The sequence below is a fragment of the Fundulus heteroclitus genome, unplaced genomic scaffold, assembly GCF_011125445.2.
Source record: "Fundulus heteroclitus isolate FHET01 unplaced genomic scaffold, MU-UCD_Fhet_4.1 scaffold_542, whole genome shotgun sequence".
In the NCBI taxonomy this organism is placed as follows: Eukaryota; Metazoa; Chordata; class Actinopteri; order Cyprinodontiformes; family Fundulidae; genus Fundulus; species Fundulus heteroclitus.
Window position 1 is genome coordinate 1 of NW_023396970.1, and position 19,602 is coordinate 19,602.

The 19,602-nt window shown below is 42.9% G+C and overlaps 1 protein-coding gene and 1 pseudogene across 2 annotated transcripts in view; both read right to left on the minus strand.

The window, feature by feature from the left end:
* Nucleotides 1-7: 7 nt before the first annotated feature.
* On the minus strand, nucleotides 8-2,084 carry LOC118561051 (annotated as a pseudogene).
* Nucleotides 2,085-14,648: 12,564 nt separating this feature from the next.
* plekhm3 (pleckstrin homology domain containing, family M, member 3) overlaps nucleotides 14,649-19,602 on the minus strand; it is a 48,160-nt gene continuing 43,206 nt past the window's right edge. For both annotated transcript variants that reach the window (XM_036132800.1, XM_036132801.1), the window contains exon 8: nucleotides 14,649-19,156. In XM_036132800.1, the coding sequence (XP_035988693.1) occupies nucleotides 18,994-19,156 (163 nt within the window). In that variant the 3' untranslated portion in view covers nucleotides 14,649-18,993. The remainder of the gene's footprint in view (nucleotides 19,157-19,602) is intronic.

Below are 19,602 nucleotides of genomic sequence, written 5' to 3' on the forward strand. Positions count from 1 at the left end.
GGATCATCAGTCGCTCCAGTTTGTCCGTCTTGGTGCCCACCTTGCTTGATGATGCTCCTGATCGGAACAGAGAGGACAAACCCAGCCAGAGGAAAAGCGAGCCCGTGAAGAGGTAGACCACGGCGGGGCCAGCACAAACCCCCTCAGATTCTCCAGACTCTGGTTCCCAACTAGCAGATTCCGGCCACGGGGTCGCCGTCCACAGAGCTCAGCGCCAGGACATGATGGACTTGACGCTGGGGATGAGCCACGCGGCCAGGTGGAAGTACTGCGAGTATCCGGCAATGGCCTCGCTGCCCCACTTCATCCCCGCCGCGAGAAACCAGGTGAAAGACAACACCACCCACCAGATGGAGCTGGCCATCCCGAAGAAATACACCAGCAGGAAGACGAGGGTGCAGAGAGCGGGGCCGGACGCGTCGTAGAGGATGTGCAGTGGCTTCCCCGCCGAGGCTGCTCGAGCCACACGCCACGCCCTCGTGACCCGCGACCAGACGGATGATGTAACCCAAGGAGACGAGATAGGTAGCAGGCGGCGAGGAAGATCATGGGCCTCGGGGTACTTGAACCGCTCCATGTCGATGAGGAAGGTGGCCACGGTGGCCGAGGTGGAGACGAAGCACAGCACAGACCAGAGTCCCACCCAGAAGCTGGTGAAGGCTCGCTCGTCCGCGGAGAAGTAGGGCAGGTGACAGGGCTGGGCGCAGTTGGGCAAGGGGCCCGTCTGGACTCTGCCGTACAGAACGTGCGACTCCCGCTTTATGGGGACCAGGGGGTCTCTGCAGTGGCACTCCCTGTCGCACTGCGATGGGTTGGGAGGTCTGGTCCTGACCTTGGGGGGGACTTTGGGAACGGGGGAGCCAGAGTGGTGGTCTCACTGCTGTTCTGGTCCATACAGAGGGTCTCGTCGCCAAGCTGGGGCAGCTGCTCGCAGCTCATCCTCTCAGGCCACTCGAAGCCATACTGGCTCATGAGGGGGGAGCAGCCCCGCTTGGCTCGCTCGCACACCGAGCGGCACGGGGGGAGCGGCTTCTTGTAGTCCGGCAGGCAGATCGGCGTGTACATGCTGCACAGGAAGAACAGCAGGTCCGGGGAGCAGCGGATCCGGACCAGGGGCCAGAACTGGTGCACCTCCAGGCCCACCTCCTCCTGGGTGTCATGGTTGAACTGATTGGGCATGTAGGTGAGGTTGTAGCCGATGCCCTTACACATGGGCACCGTGATGGGCTCGCACACCAGGTTCTTGGAGGCTCCTGACGTGAAACCGGGAGACCAGATCAGAAAAAGCAGAAACAGCACCAGGCTGTGCGGCTCAAGTCTCACTGCTGATGCCATGGATGAAAAAAAAAAAAGTCTCTGGTTTCAGGGTAATGTAGAGTCTTCACATCAATTAAAATAAAGCAGGGCTTATTCTACCCAAGTTCATGACTGAAACTTTATCTTCTGGATAAGCAGTAATAATAAAAAAAAGTTCTGCTCAGAGAGAGAATGCTTCAGTCAGCCTGTTGAAGGTTAAAACTGATATCTGATGGAGGAGCCAGTGGACCCAGAGCCCTGCACGCTGTCAATCATTCACCAGCACTCCTGCAATCATTACGGAGAAAGTTCATATCCGGCAGTCACGTTCCAATAAATTTAACGACCCCGTAACATTTTTACCAGCTGCATGTCCCCAAAGCATGTCCTAGTAATCCCGAAAGAGTCACATCCTTAAAGCTCTGCAGAGTTTACCACAAAAAAGGTGGTCTAATCAAACAAAGATGGTTTTTAACAGTTGGTTAAAAAAAAAATATTCAAAAAGCCTCCTGTTTCTGCGCCACGAGGAGCCAGGTGCGTAAAATCCACTTGATGCGTTTCCTCGGCGGGTTTAATCCGCCTGCGACTTGAACAACTTCTCAAAAGTGACCTCTTGGACGTTTCTGTGCGAAAAGCAGAGGCAGAGCAGATGAAACGAGGAGAAGAAGAAGAAAAGTCCCTCCGGATAAAAACTTATCCCGTGCAGTTAGGTGTGCGGCCACGCGCGGCTTGCTGCGCTCCCTGCGCCCGAGGACGAACTGAAGTCCGCCTGAAGCTGCGGCACCTTCTCATCAAACACAGGCTGTGATGCGTTCACGGCTGTCGGAAAAGTGTCACCACCCAACTAGGAGCGCGCCTAGCCTCCCTGAATTTCATTGACAAACTGCGCTTATTTTGGTTGGAGTTAGTTAAGCACTTTTGTGGTGCCAGTGTCGGTCATTGAATGCACACTGGTTTCCTTTTTTAACATTTACACAGCACTCTGTGATACATTCAAATGCGTGGAGTGTTCTATAAATCTGAACTGACATAAAATACTTTTTGACATCATGTCAAATAAGTAAACACTAATCAGTCGGCTTCGGACAAAACTAATCACAATTTTTTTATGGGCTTCACAAAGAAATATGTAAATTCCATGTATATAGGCTATATATATATAAATGAAATATAAAAACCCGAATTAAAACAATAACAATGAACTGGTCTAAATAAGGAAGGGGGGGGGGGGGTATAGGTTTATCTTATTTCCAAAACACTATGAAGAAACAAGAATCCAATAATAATAAAGCTTATTAGAACAATAACAACATTTCTTAATGTGCAGACCTTGTTCGGTGATATAATCAGCCAGTTTAATAATATTTATAGGATACATGCGTATTTGCGCTCACATTTTGAGAGAAACATTTTCATGTGCTTTTTATTTTATATTCTTTTGCCCTTGTTTCCTTCTTAAATTGTTCCAACTTTATAATTTACATGACCTCTTGCTCTGAGATTCAAATTTCTAACATCCATCAGTACGTGAACACACCAGGGAGTAATTGTAGCTGATGTGAACTCCTGCAGTAAGAGGCAGGAGATCCCAGGAGAGCTTAAAGTGGTCTACGAGGGACTCTGACAACTGTAATTTACTATGAAAAGTATGTATGTATATGTATGTACGTGCATACATATATATATATATATATATATATATATATAGTTTTTTAAGTGTGGTCACATCAGTAGCCTTGGTATTCATTGTTTCCTCCTTTTTCTCTCAAAGTCTTGATGTCCATCTGGTTATGCTCCAGATCAATGAGAGACAAAAAAAAAAGGATGAAACAAATAGTAAAAATGATTTGCACTAAATGACCAGATCTATAGGAAACATTTTTAAAGGAAAATAACTTTCTCCACTCCCCTTATTACCCACTTCATGGTGAATTTAAGCTCCTATCTGTAGAGATTCAGACAGCCTAAAGGACAAAAAGACTCTTGTAATACTCAGGCAATACAGATCAATTAAAAGTGTGATTGCATTGCCCTTTTAGTCTGATTGTTTTTAATTGATACTTGTACTGATATTTACCCTGGAGTTGTTCTGTCTGATCTAGTCTTGCAGCCTGTAGCAGGTTTCTTCCAGGACTGCCCTGCATTTAACACCCGAGATCTTCAGCTGGCTTTCTCACCTGAGCTGTGGGTGTCTGCAGCTCATCCAGAGCTACCAAGCATCTCTTAGCTGCTTCCCTGCTTATTCCTGTCTTTGCTCAAACTGTAAATGTAGGGGGACGGCTACGCCTTGCTGTAGACCTGCAGTAGTACCTTGGAGGATGGACTGACCAGCGTTCACAGCTTGAGATATTGTTTTATGAACTAATCTTGCTTTACATTTCTTCCCTGAGCTTCCTGTCGTGTTCTTTAGCTGATGCAATTTGTTTACTAATGTTCTCCAACAAACCTTCATACATTTCCTCTTTCCTTACTTTCCAAATGATGCACAGCTTTGTGTTAGTCTATCATGGTAAAAGCCCAATAAAGTACGTGTGGTTTAATGTCATGAAATAGAAAGTTCGAGGGGAAAAAGCAGGCAGTGCCCGTCTGAAATATCTATTACTGGTGTTTTTTGTCATTTCCAGTGAAAAAAAGCAATATTTGTTGCAACACACACACTTTGTGCAAATGAATCAATATTAAGCCCATGTTCACTTCCAACAGCGTTTTAACGATCACCTGTAGGTGGCGTGTTTCTAAAACGGCATTTAATGCATGGTTAGAGTACCAACAACCTCTCTGTTTTTCATTCACTATTTGTAAACTGAGCTTCATTTTTATCTTTAAAAGCAAAGAAAGAAAATGCTTCAAACTGCTTTTCAAATGGCACAAAATCTAATGACTAATACCTGCAGCTCTTAAATGAGGTTAAACCAGTTTGATTGAATGACAAAAAAAGGAAAGTAGCTGTTCTCAACTTCAAGCTGTTCTGGTCCTTCAAGGACATTTGATGGTTTATGAGGTCTTGTTTTTTTCATGTTAAAAAGTTGCATTGATTTAAGATTGGACATAACACCCATTTTCTTCCTCGGCCAAATAAAACTAGCTCATAACTGGAATCTTAAATAACAGTGAAAAATAATAAAACGCTGTCAGGGATCCAAGCAGCAACACCTGTACCAAAATCATTGGAAAAACAAAGAACACATCTGAAATATTGTTTGATTTCTTCTTCATTTCACCCAGTTTAAATAAACAGTCCCTACTGACACTCTTGTAAATGTTCTCATGTAGTCCTCCGTATTTTTAACAGTTCACAGGGGATTTGGCTGCACTGCTTTACACGACAAAGTAAAAAAAGGAAAACCCAATCTGTGGTGCTCTGTAACAGAACCTCTCCTCTCTATTGTCTCTCATAAGCCACACGGGACAAAGGTCACAACGCTCTCCTGGGGACAAAGGGCTCCGAAGGTGTGTTTGTGCGCGGACGTGTGTGTTTGAGCAGTGAGGGTGTGTGTGCTCAGCGTATCAGCCGGGAGGAGACTCTCCGGGTCCAGATTTACCTTCGCTCAGGTCACGCTGACAGATAAAAGTAAACAGTGGCGAGTTTGTGCTTAAAGCCCGAAAGGAATCCGTTCTGTGGTGCAGATAGACACGCGTGTACAGACAAGGATGCGTACGAACATATATTTTAGGAAGTGTAGAGATGTTTTTCTCCGGTGGCAGGCTTGTTTGACTAAAACTCACGAGGGAACACAAGGAGACCTGCGCTACTATTTGGTACTCGCACGTTTTCACTTGGTTTAGAGTGAGAGAAACTGAGAGGAACCTGTTTTCCTTTGCATTTAATTTCAACCATTTAAGCTATGAAAATCAGTTTGGGGTTTTCTTTAGTTTTGAGTATTTTTAGATTATGCAGCCAAACGTTTTGCTCTAATAATACTCACCGAAGGATTTTACATTTGTTTTACAAATAAAAACCGTACTAAATGGGGTCTACCTTTGTGTAATTTAATCCCGGCATTAATGCAGCTGTTCTGTGACGGCATCGGATGATTGTTACAGAGCATCAGAGAACAGTCACAGAGGGGATGAAGAACACTAGACGGGTCAGAGAGAAGGTTGTGGAGAAGTTTAAAGCATTGTGTTAAAAAAAAACAAGCTCATTGCAGGTTCTCCCTGCAATGAGCTTTGCACATTGCAGGGAGAACCTATAATCTATCTATCAACCGGACAAGAAAAGCAATGGGAAAGCAATGGAGGGGACACAGCAAGATGAAACCAAAGCTAAGTGTTTTGGCTTAAATGCAACATGGTGTGTGGCAGACAACCATGGGAGATTCACCTTGCACCGTGATGACAACCCTAAACACACAACCGGAGCGACGATGAAGCGTTTTGCCGCAAAACATGTTGGGTGAGTCCAAACCCAGGTCTAAATCCTACCAAAAATCTGTAGAAAGACTTTAAAACTGGTGTTAAAATATGCTTTTTGGTGTGCTCACTATATTAGCAAAGAGAAATGAGCACAAAAAAAAGCAGCATTGCATATGTAGAGCTGGAAAAAGCTGGTAGACCAGACTTGCTGCTGTAGTCACAGCAAAGGTGGTTCAACAAAGTCTGAAACGCTCAGGGTGGCTCAGTATAGATATGTATGCCGCACTTTTCAGATTTCGATTTGCAGTCTGTCCCAACGTGGATTTATCTTTGACCTGAACGCCTTTAGGCTGTCTCTTTACCAGGGAGCTGAACGTCGGAGCTGAGCTCGGGTGTGCTGGGTAGGCCGTGTTTTCCCCTCCCACATTCATGTCAGTGACATGCAGAGACCTGGAGCCGCTCTGAGTTAAGCGCACAAAACAAACCGCAAGTCCTCTTTGTTGACGGCCTGCGACACTCCTTCAAAGAAGATTCCGTTTTTCAAAGTAAATGTAGTTGAAATAGAGTGGATCTGACCTTTTAACAGTAATAAAAACACAAAACCAGCCTACTCAGCTGCAACCTGCTGAAAGCCTTAGTGTGGCCAACGGAGCCTCTGAATAACCAGGTCACCGGGAACACTGGGGCCCTGCCAGCTTTTGTGTAGAACCTCGCTAAATATTGTGAGGGGGGTAATTTGTGTGTGCTTGTCAGCCCGGTTCTTCCCTCCTCCGTAACCGCTGTCCACATCCTCCCCTCTGCACACCTCCTCTCCCTCTGCCTTCGTTTTCCTCCCTCCGTCCCCCCTTTCCCTCCTTAAACTGTCTTTTGTTTTCATTTAGGGTGGCATTTCTGCTCCGTCGTCGTCCAGGCCCCTCAAATGAGTCTTGACTGGCTCGCAGGCCACTGGAGAAGCACAAAGGACTTCGTTCTGCTCGCTACAGTTGATCCATTGTGGCCGTCCCACAATGCACTAATTGGCGATGACAATTAAGCGCGGTCGACACTCAGGTTCAATTTGCGGCTGCTGCTCGACGTACATAAAAGGCGAACGGTTCAGCCTCCAAAGCCCTCAGAAAATGTCCAGACTCTCCTGGGAAGGTTTACACACACACACACACACACACACACACACACACACACACACACACACACACACACCTACAACTTGTATATATTTTCTTAATCTGAAGCAAACAACAAATAGGACAAACTAAGAATTCAATTCAATTCAATTTTATTTATATAGCGCCAATTCATGAAACATATCATCTCAAGGCACTTTACAAAGTCAAGTTCAATCATATTACACAGATTGGTCAAAAATGTCCTATATAAGGAAACCAGTTGATTGCATCAAAGTCCCGACAAGCAGCATTCACTCCTGGGGAACCGTAGAGCCACAGGGAGAGTCGTCTGCATTGTACATGGCTTTGCTGCAATCCCTCATACCGAGCAAGCATGAAGCGACAGTGGGAAGAAAAACTCCCCATTAACAGGAAGGAAAAACCTCCAGTAGAACCAGGCTCAGTATGAACGGTCATCTGCCTCGACCGACTGGGGGTTACAGAAGACAGAGCAAAGACACAACAAGAGAGACAAACAAGCACAGAAGCACACATTGATCCAGGAATCTGTTCTACATTAGATGGTAATAGCAGGTGAGCCGTCTTCCCAGAAAACCTCAGCATCGTGCATGACCCCCTTTAAAGTCACTACTCTGTAGAGCCACTTTTTGCAGCTCGAGCTGCTTTGGATAAGTCTCACTTTTAAACGTCTCTCCATGAACCCCTCAAGTGTTGCGCTAGCAGGATGCTTTGGGTAATAGTCCTGCTGGAAGGTGGACCTCAGTCCCAGTCTCAGATCACACCGTCCACCCCCCCCCCCCCCAATGGGATGGCTGCTGCTGAAAAACATTCCCACAGCATGATGCTGCCACCACCATGTATCACTGCGGGGATGGTGTTCTTTGGATGACGATATGTGTATGGTTTGCACCAAACATAGCGTTTTCCTTGATGGCCAAAAAGATACATTTTAGTCTCCTCTGAGCAGAGCACCTTCCTCCATACTTATAGAGAGTTGCCGACGTGCCTTTTGGCAAACTCAAAACAGGCCTTCTTATTTTTAGCAGCCAAGTAATGGCTTTCTTTTCTGGCCAGTCTCTCATAAAGCCCAGCTTTGTGGAGCTTATTGTGGTCATGTGGACACATCCTCCAGTCTATGCTGTGGAGCTCTCCGTCTTCCTTCAGGGTTACCTTTAGTCTCTGTGCTTCTTCTCTTTGCTCAGTCAGTTTCATGCAGTTTGCATTGTATGATCTAAAGACTAACTAACCTGAACTCAACTTGTCCTGGCTGGACCTGTCCTGGTTAAACCGCTGGACGGTCTTGGCTATCACGCTGCAGTTTTGGGTCAGGGTTTTGGCAATCCTCTTGTAGCCTTGGCCGTCTTTATGCAGAGCGACCACTTTTTTTTTTTTTTGCAGATCCTCAGAGAATCATTTGCCATGAGCTTACTAACCAGCATGAGAGAGTGTGAGAGCGCTAACCCCAAATTTAACAAACCTGCTCCCCATTCCCACCTGACACCTTGTAACAGCAGCAGCTGCCATGACACCCAGGAGGGACAGTGTGTGTGCTGTTGGGCACAGCACACACACTGATGTGAGCAAGCAGTGAGGTCATGTCCTAGTTATGTTTAACCTTGGAGTCTGAACTTGTGGGGTTTTAGATTGTTTCCCTTCTTTTAGTTTATATAATTATTTTTTCCCCTCTAACTTTTTCATAAAAAAAAAAAACATTTAAGTTTCTAAATGAGTAAATGCGATCATGACCACCTGTCTATTAACGTGTTGGTCCCTCTGGCTTCCAAAACAATCCTGACCAATCACAGCATGGACAAGATGCTAGCAGCAGATCATTCTTTGAGTCCTGGAGAAACGATGGAAGGGATGCAATCACAATAGATTGTGCTTGTTTGTCCAGGGCAGCCCACAGATGTTTGATTGGATTAAGTTTGGAGGGAAAGGCAACACCTTAAAGTTGTCGTTGCGCTCCTCACACCCATCCCTGAAGCGTTGTTGCTATGAATGAGCTATCAGTGAGCATTGGCCTACCATGAACCTGTTAGCGGTTCACCATTGGTCCTTCCTTGGACCGTTTTTGTTAGGCACTGACCAATGGGAATGCCCCTGCAGAGCTTCAGTTTTGATGACATCCGTTGTAAATTGGTGCTATTGACATAAACTGATTTGCGTTCTGGAGATGCTCTGACCCAGTCCTCCAGCCATCATAATTTGTCTCTTTTCAAACTGGCCACAAGCTGCACAAATGGCCATTTTTCTAACGCATAACTTTTGAGGACGAAAGTTAACTTGCTGCCTTATATAGCCAGCTACTAACAGGTGCAGAAAATAAAAGACAGCCAGTCCACGTGATTCTCCTGACAGCAGTAATAAAGCTATGCCTGTTTGGTGTGTGCAGGTTAAGGTCTATGTTCAGTGTTGACAAACTCAGAGTCAGGCCCCTCCAAAGAGCAGGAACCGGTCTGAACTTTTACTGTTCCTGTAATGGCATACTGAGCTTTTCTGGCAATATTATGCTCAGCAGCTCTCTAAGAGTAAGCCTTGGAGTTATATTATTTTTACCACTACTACCTTCCTGCTCTCTGTGCGAGGCCACTAGATAAGCTCGGGTCGTCGTCCAGCCTGGTTTCTCACAGTCACGGCTGTTTTACGCTCTTTAAGGAGCGCCCTGACTGTGTATTTTTTCTTGGAGGCTTTTTTCTGACATAATGCGCACCTGACTTCCTTGAATATCATTTTTTTTCTTGTCTTACTCATTTAGAACAATTTATGATGGAAATTAGACCATTTTCCTGTTATATCTATTCTGCGCTTAACAATCCAAAGTTTCTATCTTACTCTGATCAAATGAAAAAAGCAAAGTGTGCAGTAAACACGGTGCGGTTACATTCATCGTCTAGGAAGTGTTTTAGGGGTGTCGCTGAGTGTTTATCTGACAATTATGTGTTCAATTTGAAACCCCCCCCCCCCTCCTAAATGCACGCTTACAAAAGACATCAGGATATCTTTTCATCTCCTTAAAGAATTTGGGCAATGATATCACACATTGGCACACATCAAAATGGACATGATTATAATGTACATATAGATTAAAAGCAGAGAATAGATCTTGATTGTACAGCATATCGCTAGCACAGTTAGTAGTTCTTTGACTGCAGTGTGATCCTGTGACATCTGTTGATAAAACTTTTTTTTGTCCTACCTACATTAGAAAAACTCCCCTTTAAAGTTGAATGTACAATAAACAGTGATTGTTAAGACCTAATGTGTAAGATTTAGGACTTTTATATGTTCTAATTCCATCGTAATGAGTGGAAGAAAGGACAAATTGTCTTAGAATTTCATGAGTGAAGCAGACTATTTTTGAATTTGTCTTTCAGAGCCAGCACCTAGTGGCCATAAGTGACATTACGCGTTTCAGGACCACAACCTGAAAGCAAGCAGCTGTGAGTGTCTCGACTGTCCAGAAGGCACAAAGAAACCACATAATTAATATACATGACATATTCATTCTTTGTGTTTTATTGTATACGTTATTTTTATGATCATCTCAAAGGGTGTCAACTTTGGTGGTAAAACAATAATTTTAGCTGCATCAAGAGCACCTCATCAGATTTCCCCCGTCCCTCAATTCAGTCATAGTTTCATTACACACAGTTAAATATTTCAAGCCTTCATCTTTTTAAATTCCAATGTTTGTGGCTGACAGAAGCATACACATTTTTAATATTGTGAAAATACTGGAAACTCACTGTGTCACACCCTATAGCTTATGAAAGGTTTCCTGAGCCTTTAAATGGTCTCTCACTCCGGGTCAGTAGGCGACACGATCATAGGGAGGACTGCTGACTGGACAGATGTCCAGAAAATGGTCATCAACACTTCACAAAGAGGGGAAGCCACACAAGATCATTACTGAAGCAGCTGATTGGATGCAGAACTATGTGAACAAACATATTTATAGAAAGTTGAATGGAAGGAAAACGTCTGGTAGGATAAGATGCAACAGGGAGAAGTCTCGAGGGGATTTTCAGACAAAATCCATTCAGGCCGAGGCTTCAGTCGTTGGATCAAAAGCCTTTATGCAGAGACAAATTTTTCATATGGGCTACAAATGTTGCATTCCTCATGACCAGACACTCATGAAACAAATATAACTTCAGAAGTACCTTACCTGGGCTAAGGAGAAAAACAACATTAAAGTTGCTCAGTGGTCCTCATTGAGGATGAAAAAAAAGTTTGCATTTGATTTGGAAGGCACCGAAAGCTGGTCCAGTGACCATAGTGTTCCTGTTGTTGATTGGCCAGCGCACTCCCCTCACCTGAACCCTATAGAAAATCTATAGGCTGTTAGGAGGAAGATGAGAGACACCAGACCCGACAAGGCAGATGCCCTGAAGGCAGCTAACAGGGCAGCCTGGGCTTCCATCACACCTACACAGGACCATGCGCTGATGGCCTCTATGCCACGGCATACTGACACAAGTAGTTCATGCAAGAGGAGCCCAACCAAGTACTGAGTGCCTAGAAATAAACATTTTTCAGAAGCCTGATACGTCTGCTTAAAACATCCTGCTTTTATGGATCTTATGTGATATTCTCATTTTCTAAGACACTGAATTCTGGGTTTTAACCCAGTAACCTGTAAACTGTAATCTTTGAAAGTACAATAAAGGCTTGAAATATTGTTCTCTAAGGTGTAATAAGTCTCCATGAGTTTTATTTTCTGTAACGAGTGACAAAAAATCTTTTCTCACAATCCTTTAACTGCCTCTGGGTGCTGCCAACCTTCCCCAGGCTGAACGAGGACACCATCCTTTTATCCGACTCCGCTCATGTGCTCCAGTCTGAGTTTGTGCCACTGAACTCTGGAAGAAGTTACAGGTTCCCCTTATGCAAATATAACAGATAAAAACATGCAATCATCCCTCTGTCATTAAAACTTGGTAATGAGTGCATGGTTTGGGATGGGAAGATCAATAGGAGTAGGGCAAGGACATGTAAGTAGCTCCATCCATGGTCTCATGATCTACAGCAGTAAACTGGGAGGGCAGTGGTGCTTGGAATTATTTTATTGGTTTTATATGTTGGTTTGCACCGTTTTAATATGACCTTTTAGTTGAACTGAGATTTATTGTCATGGGGCAGTTTTTGCCTGCCAGTCTCAGGAACTTTCTAGCACCTTCCTCCTCCTGCCCTGCTCCGTCTCCCTCCACTAATCATCTACACCTGTCAGTTTCTAATCAGCACGGACTCATTCCACCTGCCAGCCTCTCCATATAAACCCTCTTCAGTCAGCTCTTCGCCGCTGGTCCATCTTCTGGGTTTACTTGAACAGAATCTAAAATTTGGTCTCTTTGAATCTTTTGTGCTATTTTGGATTAATTTTTACTCTATTTGGATATTATTTCCACAAACTGTCAAAGCACAGGGGTAAGTTTTGATCTTGGTTACTATGCAATTCAAGCGTCAATTTAAAGTTAACCTAAAGAAATTTGTATTGAGTTTTTGTTTGTTGTAAATCTTATACTGTTGGCAAGCTGTTGTTTCCCTGTACATGGTGACACATTTGTTGGCAGAACAGCGGAGTTGAGATTGTGAGCTGCACTCATGGAAAACTCTGCCAAAGCCAAACAAAGTTCTGTGCTGCAGTTTGATGCCAACAACGCTGCAAAGTTGGGGAATGTCACGCATCGAAGAAGTTGGGACTCTTCAGAAAATCTAAGAACCTACTCTTGCTATAATTTTCCTTGGCACCAGCTCTTCATCGGACAGAGAAATGTCTCATGGACTACAATTAAAGAAATCATGTCCTCGTAGATTACATGTTCATGCAACCATCAGAAATGTGAAATACTCCCGTTTTTTTCGTTATGGTGAAATAAATTAGCAAAAAAATAAATAAAAAATGCACAAATAAAAATAAAAACCTAACATGAAAGCCTTACCTTTTTCCAATCTTTAACAGTCAAAAAGTGAAATTTCTGAAATATGAGATTTGACTTGATTCTAAAACTTGACCTTTTCTGCTCAGTGGCAACACTGCCAGAATGGGCTGCTGCTTAAATTAGAGATCAAGATGAAGATAATCTAGAAAGACATGCACTCTACACAGAACCTTATATTCTCCAAAATCTCTGTAAAAGATAAAAAGTTCAAACATTATAAAGAAAATTTGATTCGCTGCTGGGTCAAAAATATACATACAGCAACATTAGTATTTGGTTACATGTCCCTTGGCCATTTTCACGGCAACTAGGCGCTTTTGGTAGCCATCCACAAGGTCCTGGTAAGCTTCAGGTCGAATGTTTGACCACTCTTCTTGACAGAATTGGTGCAGTTCAGCTAAATGTGATGGTTTTCTTGCATGAACCTGTTTCTTTAGCACTGTCCACATGTTCTCAATGGGGTTTAAGTCAGGACTTTGGGAAGGCCATTCTAAAACCTTAATTCTAGCCTGGTTTAGCCATTCCTTTACCACTTTTGATGTGTGTTTTGGGTCATTGTCTTGTTGGAACACCCAACTGCGCCCAAGACCCAACCTTCGGGCTGATGGTTTTAAGTTTTCCTGCAGAATTTGGAGGTAATCCTCCTTCTTCATTATCCCATTTACTTTCTGCAAAGAACCAGTTCCACTGGCAGCAAAACATCCCCAGAGCATAATACTACCACCACCATGCTTGACAGTAGGCATGGTGTTCCTGGGATTAAGGCCTCACCTTTTCTCCTCCAACATATTGCTGGGTGTTGTGGCCAAACAGCTCAATTTTTGTTTCGTCTGACCAGAGAACTTTCCTCCAGAAGGTTTTATCTTTGTCCATGTGATCAGCAGCAAACTTCAGCCGAGTCATAAGGTGCCTTTTCTGGAGCAAGGGCTTCTTTCTTGCACGGCAGCCTCTCAGTACATGCCGATGTAAAACACGCTTGACTGTGGAGACTGACACCTGTGTTCCATCAGCTTCCAAATCCTTGCAGACCTGCTTCTTGGTGATTCTTGGTTGACTCTTGACCATCCTGACCAATCTCCTCTCGGCAGCATGTGATAGCTTGCGTTTTCTTCCTGATCGTGGCAGTGACACAACTGTTCCATGCACTTTATACTTGCGTATAATTGTCTGCACAGTTGCTCTTGGACCTGTAGCTGCTTTGAAATGGCTCCAAGTGACTTCCCTGACTTGTTCAAGTCAATAATTCGCTTTTTCAGATCCACACTGAGTTCCTTTGACTTTCCCATTGTAGCTTTTGTAGCTGAGTCTAATCACTGGGTCAAATGAGCCCTATTTAAATGGGGCTCATGAGAAGTCAACAGCTGTAGTCAATCAGAATCACTTAGAAGAAGTGAAGAGGCCATGACATGAAGCTAATTTGATTGACACAACTCGCTACATCACCAAAGTTGACAAATTTTGTTTGCTGTATGTATATTTTTGACCCAGCAGATTTGGTGACATTTTCAGCAGACCCATAATAAATTTATGAAAGAACCAAACTTTATGACTGTTTTTTGTGACAAACATGTATGTGTTCCGATCACTCTATCACAGAAAAATAAGAGTTGTAGAACTTATTGAAGACTCAAGACAGCCATAACATTATGATTTTTTTACAAGTGTATGTACACTTTTGACCACAACTGTATATGACGGTGGTAAATGGCTTGTACTTGTATCGCGCTTTAGTCCAACGACCCCAAGGACACAAAAACTGAGACGGTTAGAACCGTCAACCTGTCAATTACAGGACTGACTCCCTAACTCTTGTGCCACCGTCGCCCTGGTAATGCCATTAGCCCACTTATTGTCATTTTATGCAAACGCTACTCACATCATAGAAGCCAGAGACCAATCAGGAGTATTACATTAAAAACAATGATTTGATATTAATAAGTTTGTTTTTATTGGCATCAGTGGATCAATTCAAACAGAAGCAGACATGAGGATGAGCTGAATGCACCAAAAACAAACTTCATGGGCTTGCATAAGACTTTGGCTGCAAAACAACAAACGGAACAAAAACAACTGTAACAAAAATCCCTTAAAAAGATCACAGAGCTTCAGTCCACTTACGCTCCTTAAATACCGTATAATGTATTTGTATGTAACAATGTGCTTGAAGCATACAGAGCATCTCCTGCAGCAAACTGAAAACAACACCAGTGCAGGTTTCAGTCATGGTATGTTCAGGAGCTTCAATTCATAGTCAAATGAAACATTAAACACACGACATGTTACAGTACCCTAAAAAAGAAATAGTGCTACAGCGACAAAAATCACAAACATTGCTAAAAACACAAAAGTATGAACATAAAAATAAATAAATAAATGAAAACTTGTAAAAAGATCTGATGCTCAACTTGAGCATCATTTGCTGCGGAGGCAAACTAAGGAGCCCAGCAAGTATTTGGGGGTTCTCTGCGAGCGCTCCAATCATTGTTCTCTAATACTGGGAAATATACTCAAGTAGTTTGTTACATTGTGCAATAAATGGACTCTGTCCATGTGAGGTTCCACTAAGATTTCAAACCTGGAAATATGTATCCTGAAAACTGTTTTATTTTGGATGAAACTGAAATATATCGTCAGATTAGAGTTCCCTGAACACATTTCACTGGAATGTCGATTTTCTAATGATAATAGTTCATCTCGTAATAAATAAGTAATGAGCATGGGGGGCTCTGACAACAAGCTATAAGGGTTTGGTCCTTCAAACTGAGTTTGATGCTGATGGCTTACTTTTAATGCTGAATTCAATTAGTGTAAACACGTCCACACACAGAAACCCTCCCTGAGACCTGCCAGGCTCCCAAGCACAAATAAATAACACGATTTCAACGAAACAATGCAGTCAGAAAACAAAGACATTTTCTTATCTTTTTGCAGCATGATCATTCAGCGAGGTACAATTAAACCTTATTTTTGAAAAGCAAATGATTCACTTCAGATGGGGAAAATAAAGCAAAGAAATGCGATAGGCTTGAGGAAAAACAAGCATGTTTGCCATTTTGTAGTTTTTCTCTTTCATTTCATCCCTGGCATCTTCCGTTCGGTACATGGAAACACATCTTTCCGTATCCAAGTCCCAAACCCATACGTTAGCAGTTCATTTGTGTTTTTTCGCAATTTGTGCCATAGCTTAAATAAATCATTAATAAATCCTTAAATCTGATGATAATTTGACTACCGGTATATCTAATTGTTAGAAAACAGCTTCCACCTATTTTGGTTGCGATCCCCAACTAAGACCTACTGACTTAAAATGAGACAGATTATGATCCCTGATGAAACCAAAGCAACTAGGTGACTTCTACTGCTTGTAGATATTTTTTCAGTGGGACTCATTTAACTACATTCTTCTTCCAGTAGCCTGTAGATAATTACTTATCATTGGTTGTCAAAGTGGAGATAAATGGAGACTTGTTCAGAACAAAGCAAGTCGGGTAGGAAGCGACAAAAACGTTGACGGCACAAAACGACAAAATACGCAGCAGCTCCTGGGAAAAACAAAACAACAAAACAGTGATTTTCACATCTGTGAGTTTCAAAGCCGACATGTTTTATGGCTCAAATAAAGTGAGGTTCAATAAGGACAGGCAGATCAGAATGGCAAAGCGCTAACGTTTCCGTTTATTGGAAAGAAAGAAAAACGGGGAGGCGGTGCCACCAGCAGCTAGCTTTCTCTTGGTACAGGAAATTCTCCTGTTTCAGCTCCAAAGCAGCAACAGCGGTCTACGAATTCCTTTTTACAGCTTTTGTGGATTGTTTTTTTTAGAATTTTTCCCCCCCGCAATAAAACCCATATGTTGATCCTCCCTTGCCGGCTGGAGCTTTGTTGTAATTTGCATTTAAAATGATAAGTCTGAAAATTACCTTCTTTCCCCCCGTTGTCAAGGATTTCCCAAACTACCCAAAAAGTGGTGGATGTGTGTGTGTGTGTGTGTGTGTGTGCAGGTGGGTGGAGGGACGGGGGGTTATAAAGGCCATCTAGGTTGCATAGAGACACTAAAAGCTAAAGCTGCTATCACGTCTGATAGATTATGCATGAGTAAAGCACAACAGGAAGTAGAATCACAGGAGAGGCAGAAGGGAGGTGAAGGCAGCAATGAGAGAAGGAGTCCTGGTAAGTTATTGCCCGCTTTATCTTCCAGTCAGGACAATGTGCCCAGTCAGTAACTTTTAGATCAAAGTCCAATTGCATTTTCACATTTACACGGAGGAAAGCGAGTTGAACAAAGATCTTTTATTAAAAATCTACGCAACGGATCACTTTCATGAAAAGTTGGTTGAAGCAAAAGGATAGAGGGGCCTGTGTTCTTCAAGCAGTTTCTAGTGGGTTATTGTCACCTGAAAAATCAGAACTATAGATTTGATTTGTGGGTGATTATGACAATTAATGATAATTACTTTTAATTATTACTTTGATTTATTAAGATCAAGTGACAAAGTTAGAGATAAGAAGCTATTGAAAAGCAAACAGCGCTTTCTATAACACGCCGATACACATCTGCTCTATATTCAGGCAGTGAGAGAGAGCAAGACTTTCAGCAGATAACAGGAAGGCCGGATGTATTCCCGCAAAGTTTCTACTTTTCTCATGGAATGTGGAGGGAAAAATGCTGGAAAGCTTTTGGAAATGTCAGAGTAAAGGTAAGGATCTACATTTACTATGATACACATCCAGACAATACTGCTTTATTTTAACTAGCTGAGCTAACCACGCTAATTGAATTCTATAAAAAAAATGTTTGAATGGCAGGTAAAAGGTTGACAAAAACCAGAGGTCAGAAATCAGCCCCAAATTCTTATTAGTTAATATCTAAATACGGTGAAATGTCATATTAGAAACAAGTCGTGTCAATGGAAGTACTCTCCATCATCTGCAATGATGTCAAATTTAGACGGTATCCTAAAGGATTTTTTTTCTTTCTAGAAATGTTCAAGTCTTCAACTCTCATTCTTGTCCAAATGCATATATCCAAATAGTTTTCTGCAATTTTAGAACATTCTGGACATTTGCGCACTAAACACTTGGGATTTCTTAATTAGCCATGTGCTAAAGGCTACTTCACAGATTTTTTTTTTTTTGGCAGACTGAGCAACTTAAATTAGCTTAATTATAAAACGTTGCTTTTTAAACACAGTTCAGGATCTGTTTGATTAAATCTGTTATTACAAATTCATAAAAGGCAGCTCCAATGACTGGTGTGGTTTCTAAACCGGATAGTTGGAGAACCACTGGACCAGTTTTAAACCTTGATCAAAGCGTAGGTATTTACGCGTATTTCAATTTACATTTCTGAAAGAGTTTCCATTTATCTGTGCACTCCTATTAGTACCTCAAACACTTATCAACCCAGCTTGTGATATGGCAAACCAAAGATCAATTTCATTTAACCAGAAATCAATGTAAAAATTCTTGATCTTTCCACTCTAGTAAAACCGATTAAATCGATCTACATACTTTTTCAGGACGGCGTATGACCCGTTTAATGCAGAGTAAGAAGAGGAGGAAGATTACAACCAAGCAACCTTCTTTATTCCTCAGAGCACCAGAATATTGCTTCAAGACAAACACACAAACATAACTCACGCAGTTATTTGATTTCAAATGTCTTATTCTCTGCATACTTTAGATGCTACGGTGTGCAAGAATATTCTGGGTAGCACTTTAGAGCTGATACATTAAGATTTTTTTTTAATCCACAATAGAATAATACATTTTTCTCCATTATTTAGCAATTTAGTATGAAATAGGAGCAAAAAGCAACAATAGCCTCCTTGTGTCAGCAGAAGAAAAGCAGCAGATTTTGTGCTTAATTCCAACTTCCTGTATGTGGACAAAAAAAGAAAGAAAAACAAGAAATCATCTCTAAGAGATTCCAACAAGCAGCCACGTTTGTGCGGTTCATCTTTCTAGTGTTATCAGCTGTGATTTGCTGTGTTTAACCTGGAGTCGGAGGTAAGTGAAAGTGGGAGAGGTTGCATTAAAGGAGAAGACTTGACTAAGAAATGACGAGTGCTTGGGCCTGTAAAGCCTTACGCAGCAGCTGATTCTTTTCTCCTTCGCTAGAGTGTAACAAAGGAGGCTCAGCTCGGGCGCGAGTTCGGCAGCTACATCTGCCTGGTGGCCAAAGCTGCGGCGAGCTCCAACCTGCAGATACATAAATGAGAAGCACAGGCACTTTGTCCTGGTTGGCGGCGGCCCGTTTTCCTCCTGGACCTCAGGTGTCTTGGTAAGGGAGATGAAAGCAGCCGGGGCTGTCGTCGTCGGGGGACCAGAAGGACGCCGGCTTCTTGTGGTGGAGCTCTCTGCGCACGCAGCGGGGACACGGCTGAGCTTTCTGCCGACACTCCGCGTGGAAAACAGCGCCGCAGCCGTCACACCTGCCAGCCAGCAAATACTGAAGTTAGAAGTCAAACATCCCGACGCACCAGCCAACTTACTTCCTCTTAATTTCTTGGAAGTAATAGCATATAGTTTGACGACCAAATGCAAACTGTGGCCATAAAAATGGGCTCCCTACCCCTGGAGGACGTTCAGTCAGTAGTTTTACTTTGTAAAAAAACAAATCACACGAAAATAATCTGACTAAAAAAACATCTGAACCATGTGACTTGTAAAATGGTAAATGGCTTGTACTTGTATAGCGCTTTAACCAGTCTTGACGACCTCCAAAGGCGCTTCACTCTACAGTTTTTAGACATTCACCCATTTACACCCTGACGGTGGTGAGCTATGTTAGTAGCCACAGCTGCCCTGGGGCAGACTGACAGAGGTGAGGCTGCCATACATCGGCTCCAACGACCGAGACAGTCAGAGCAGGCGATCA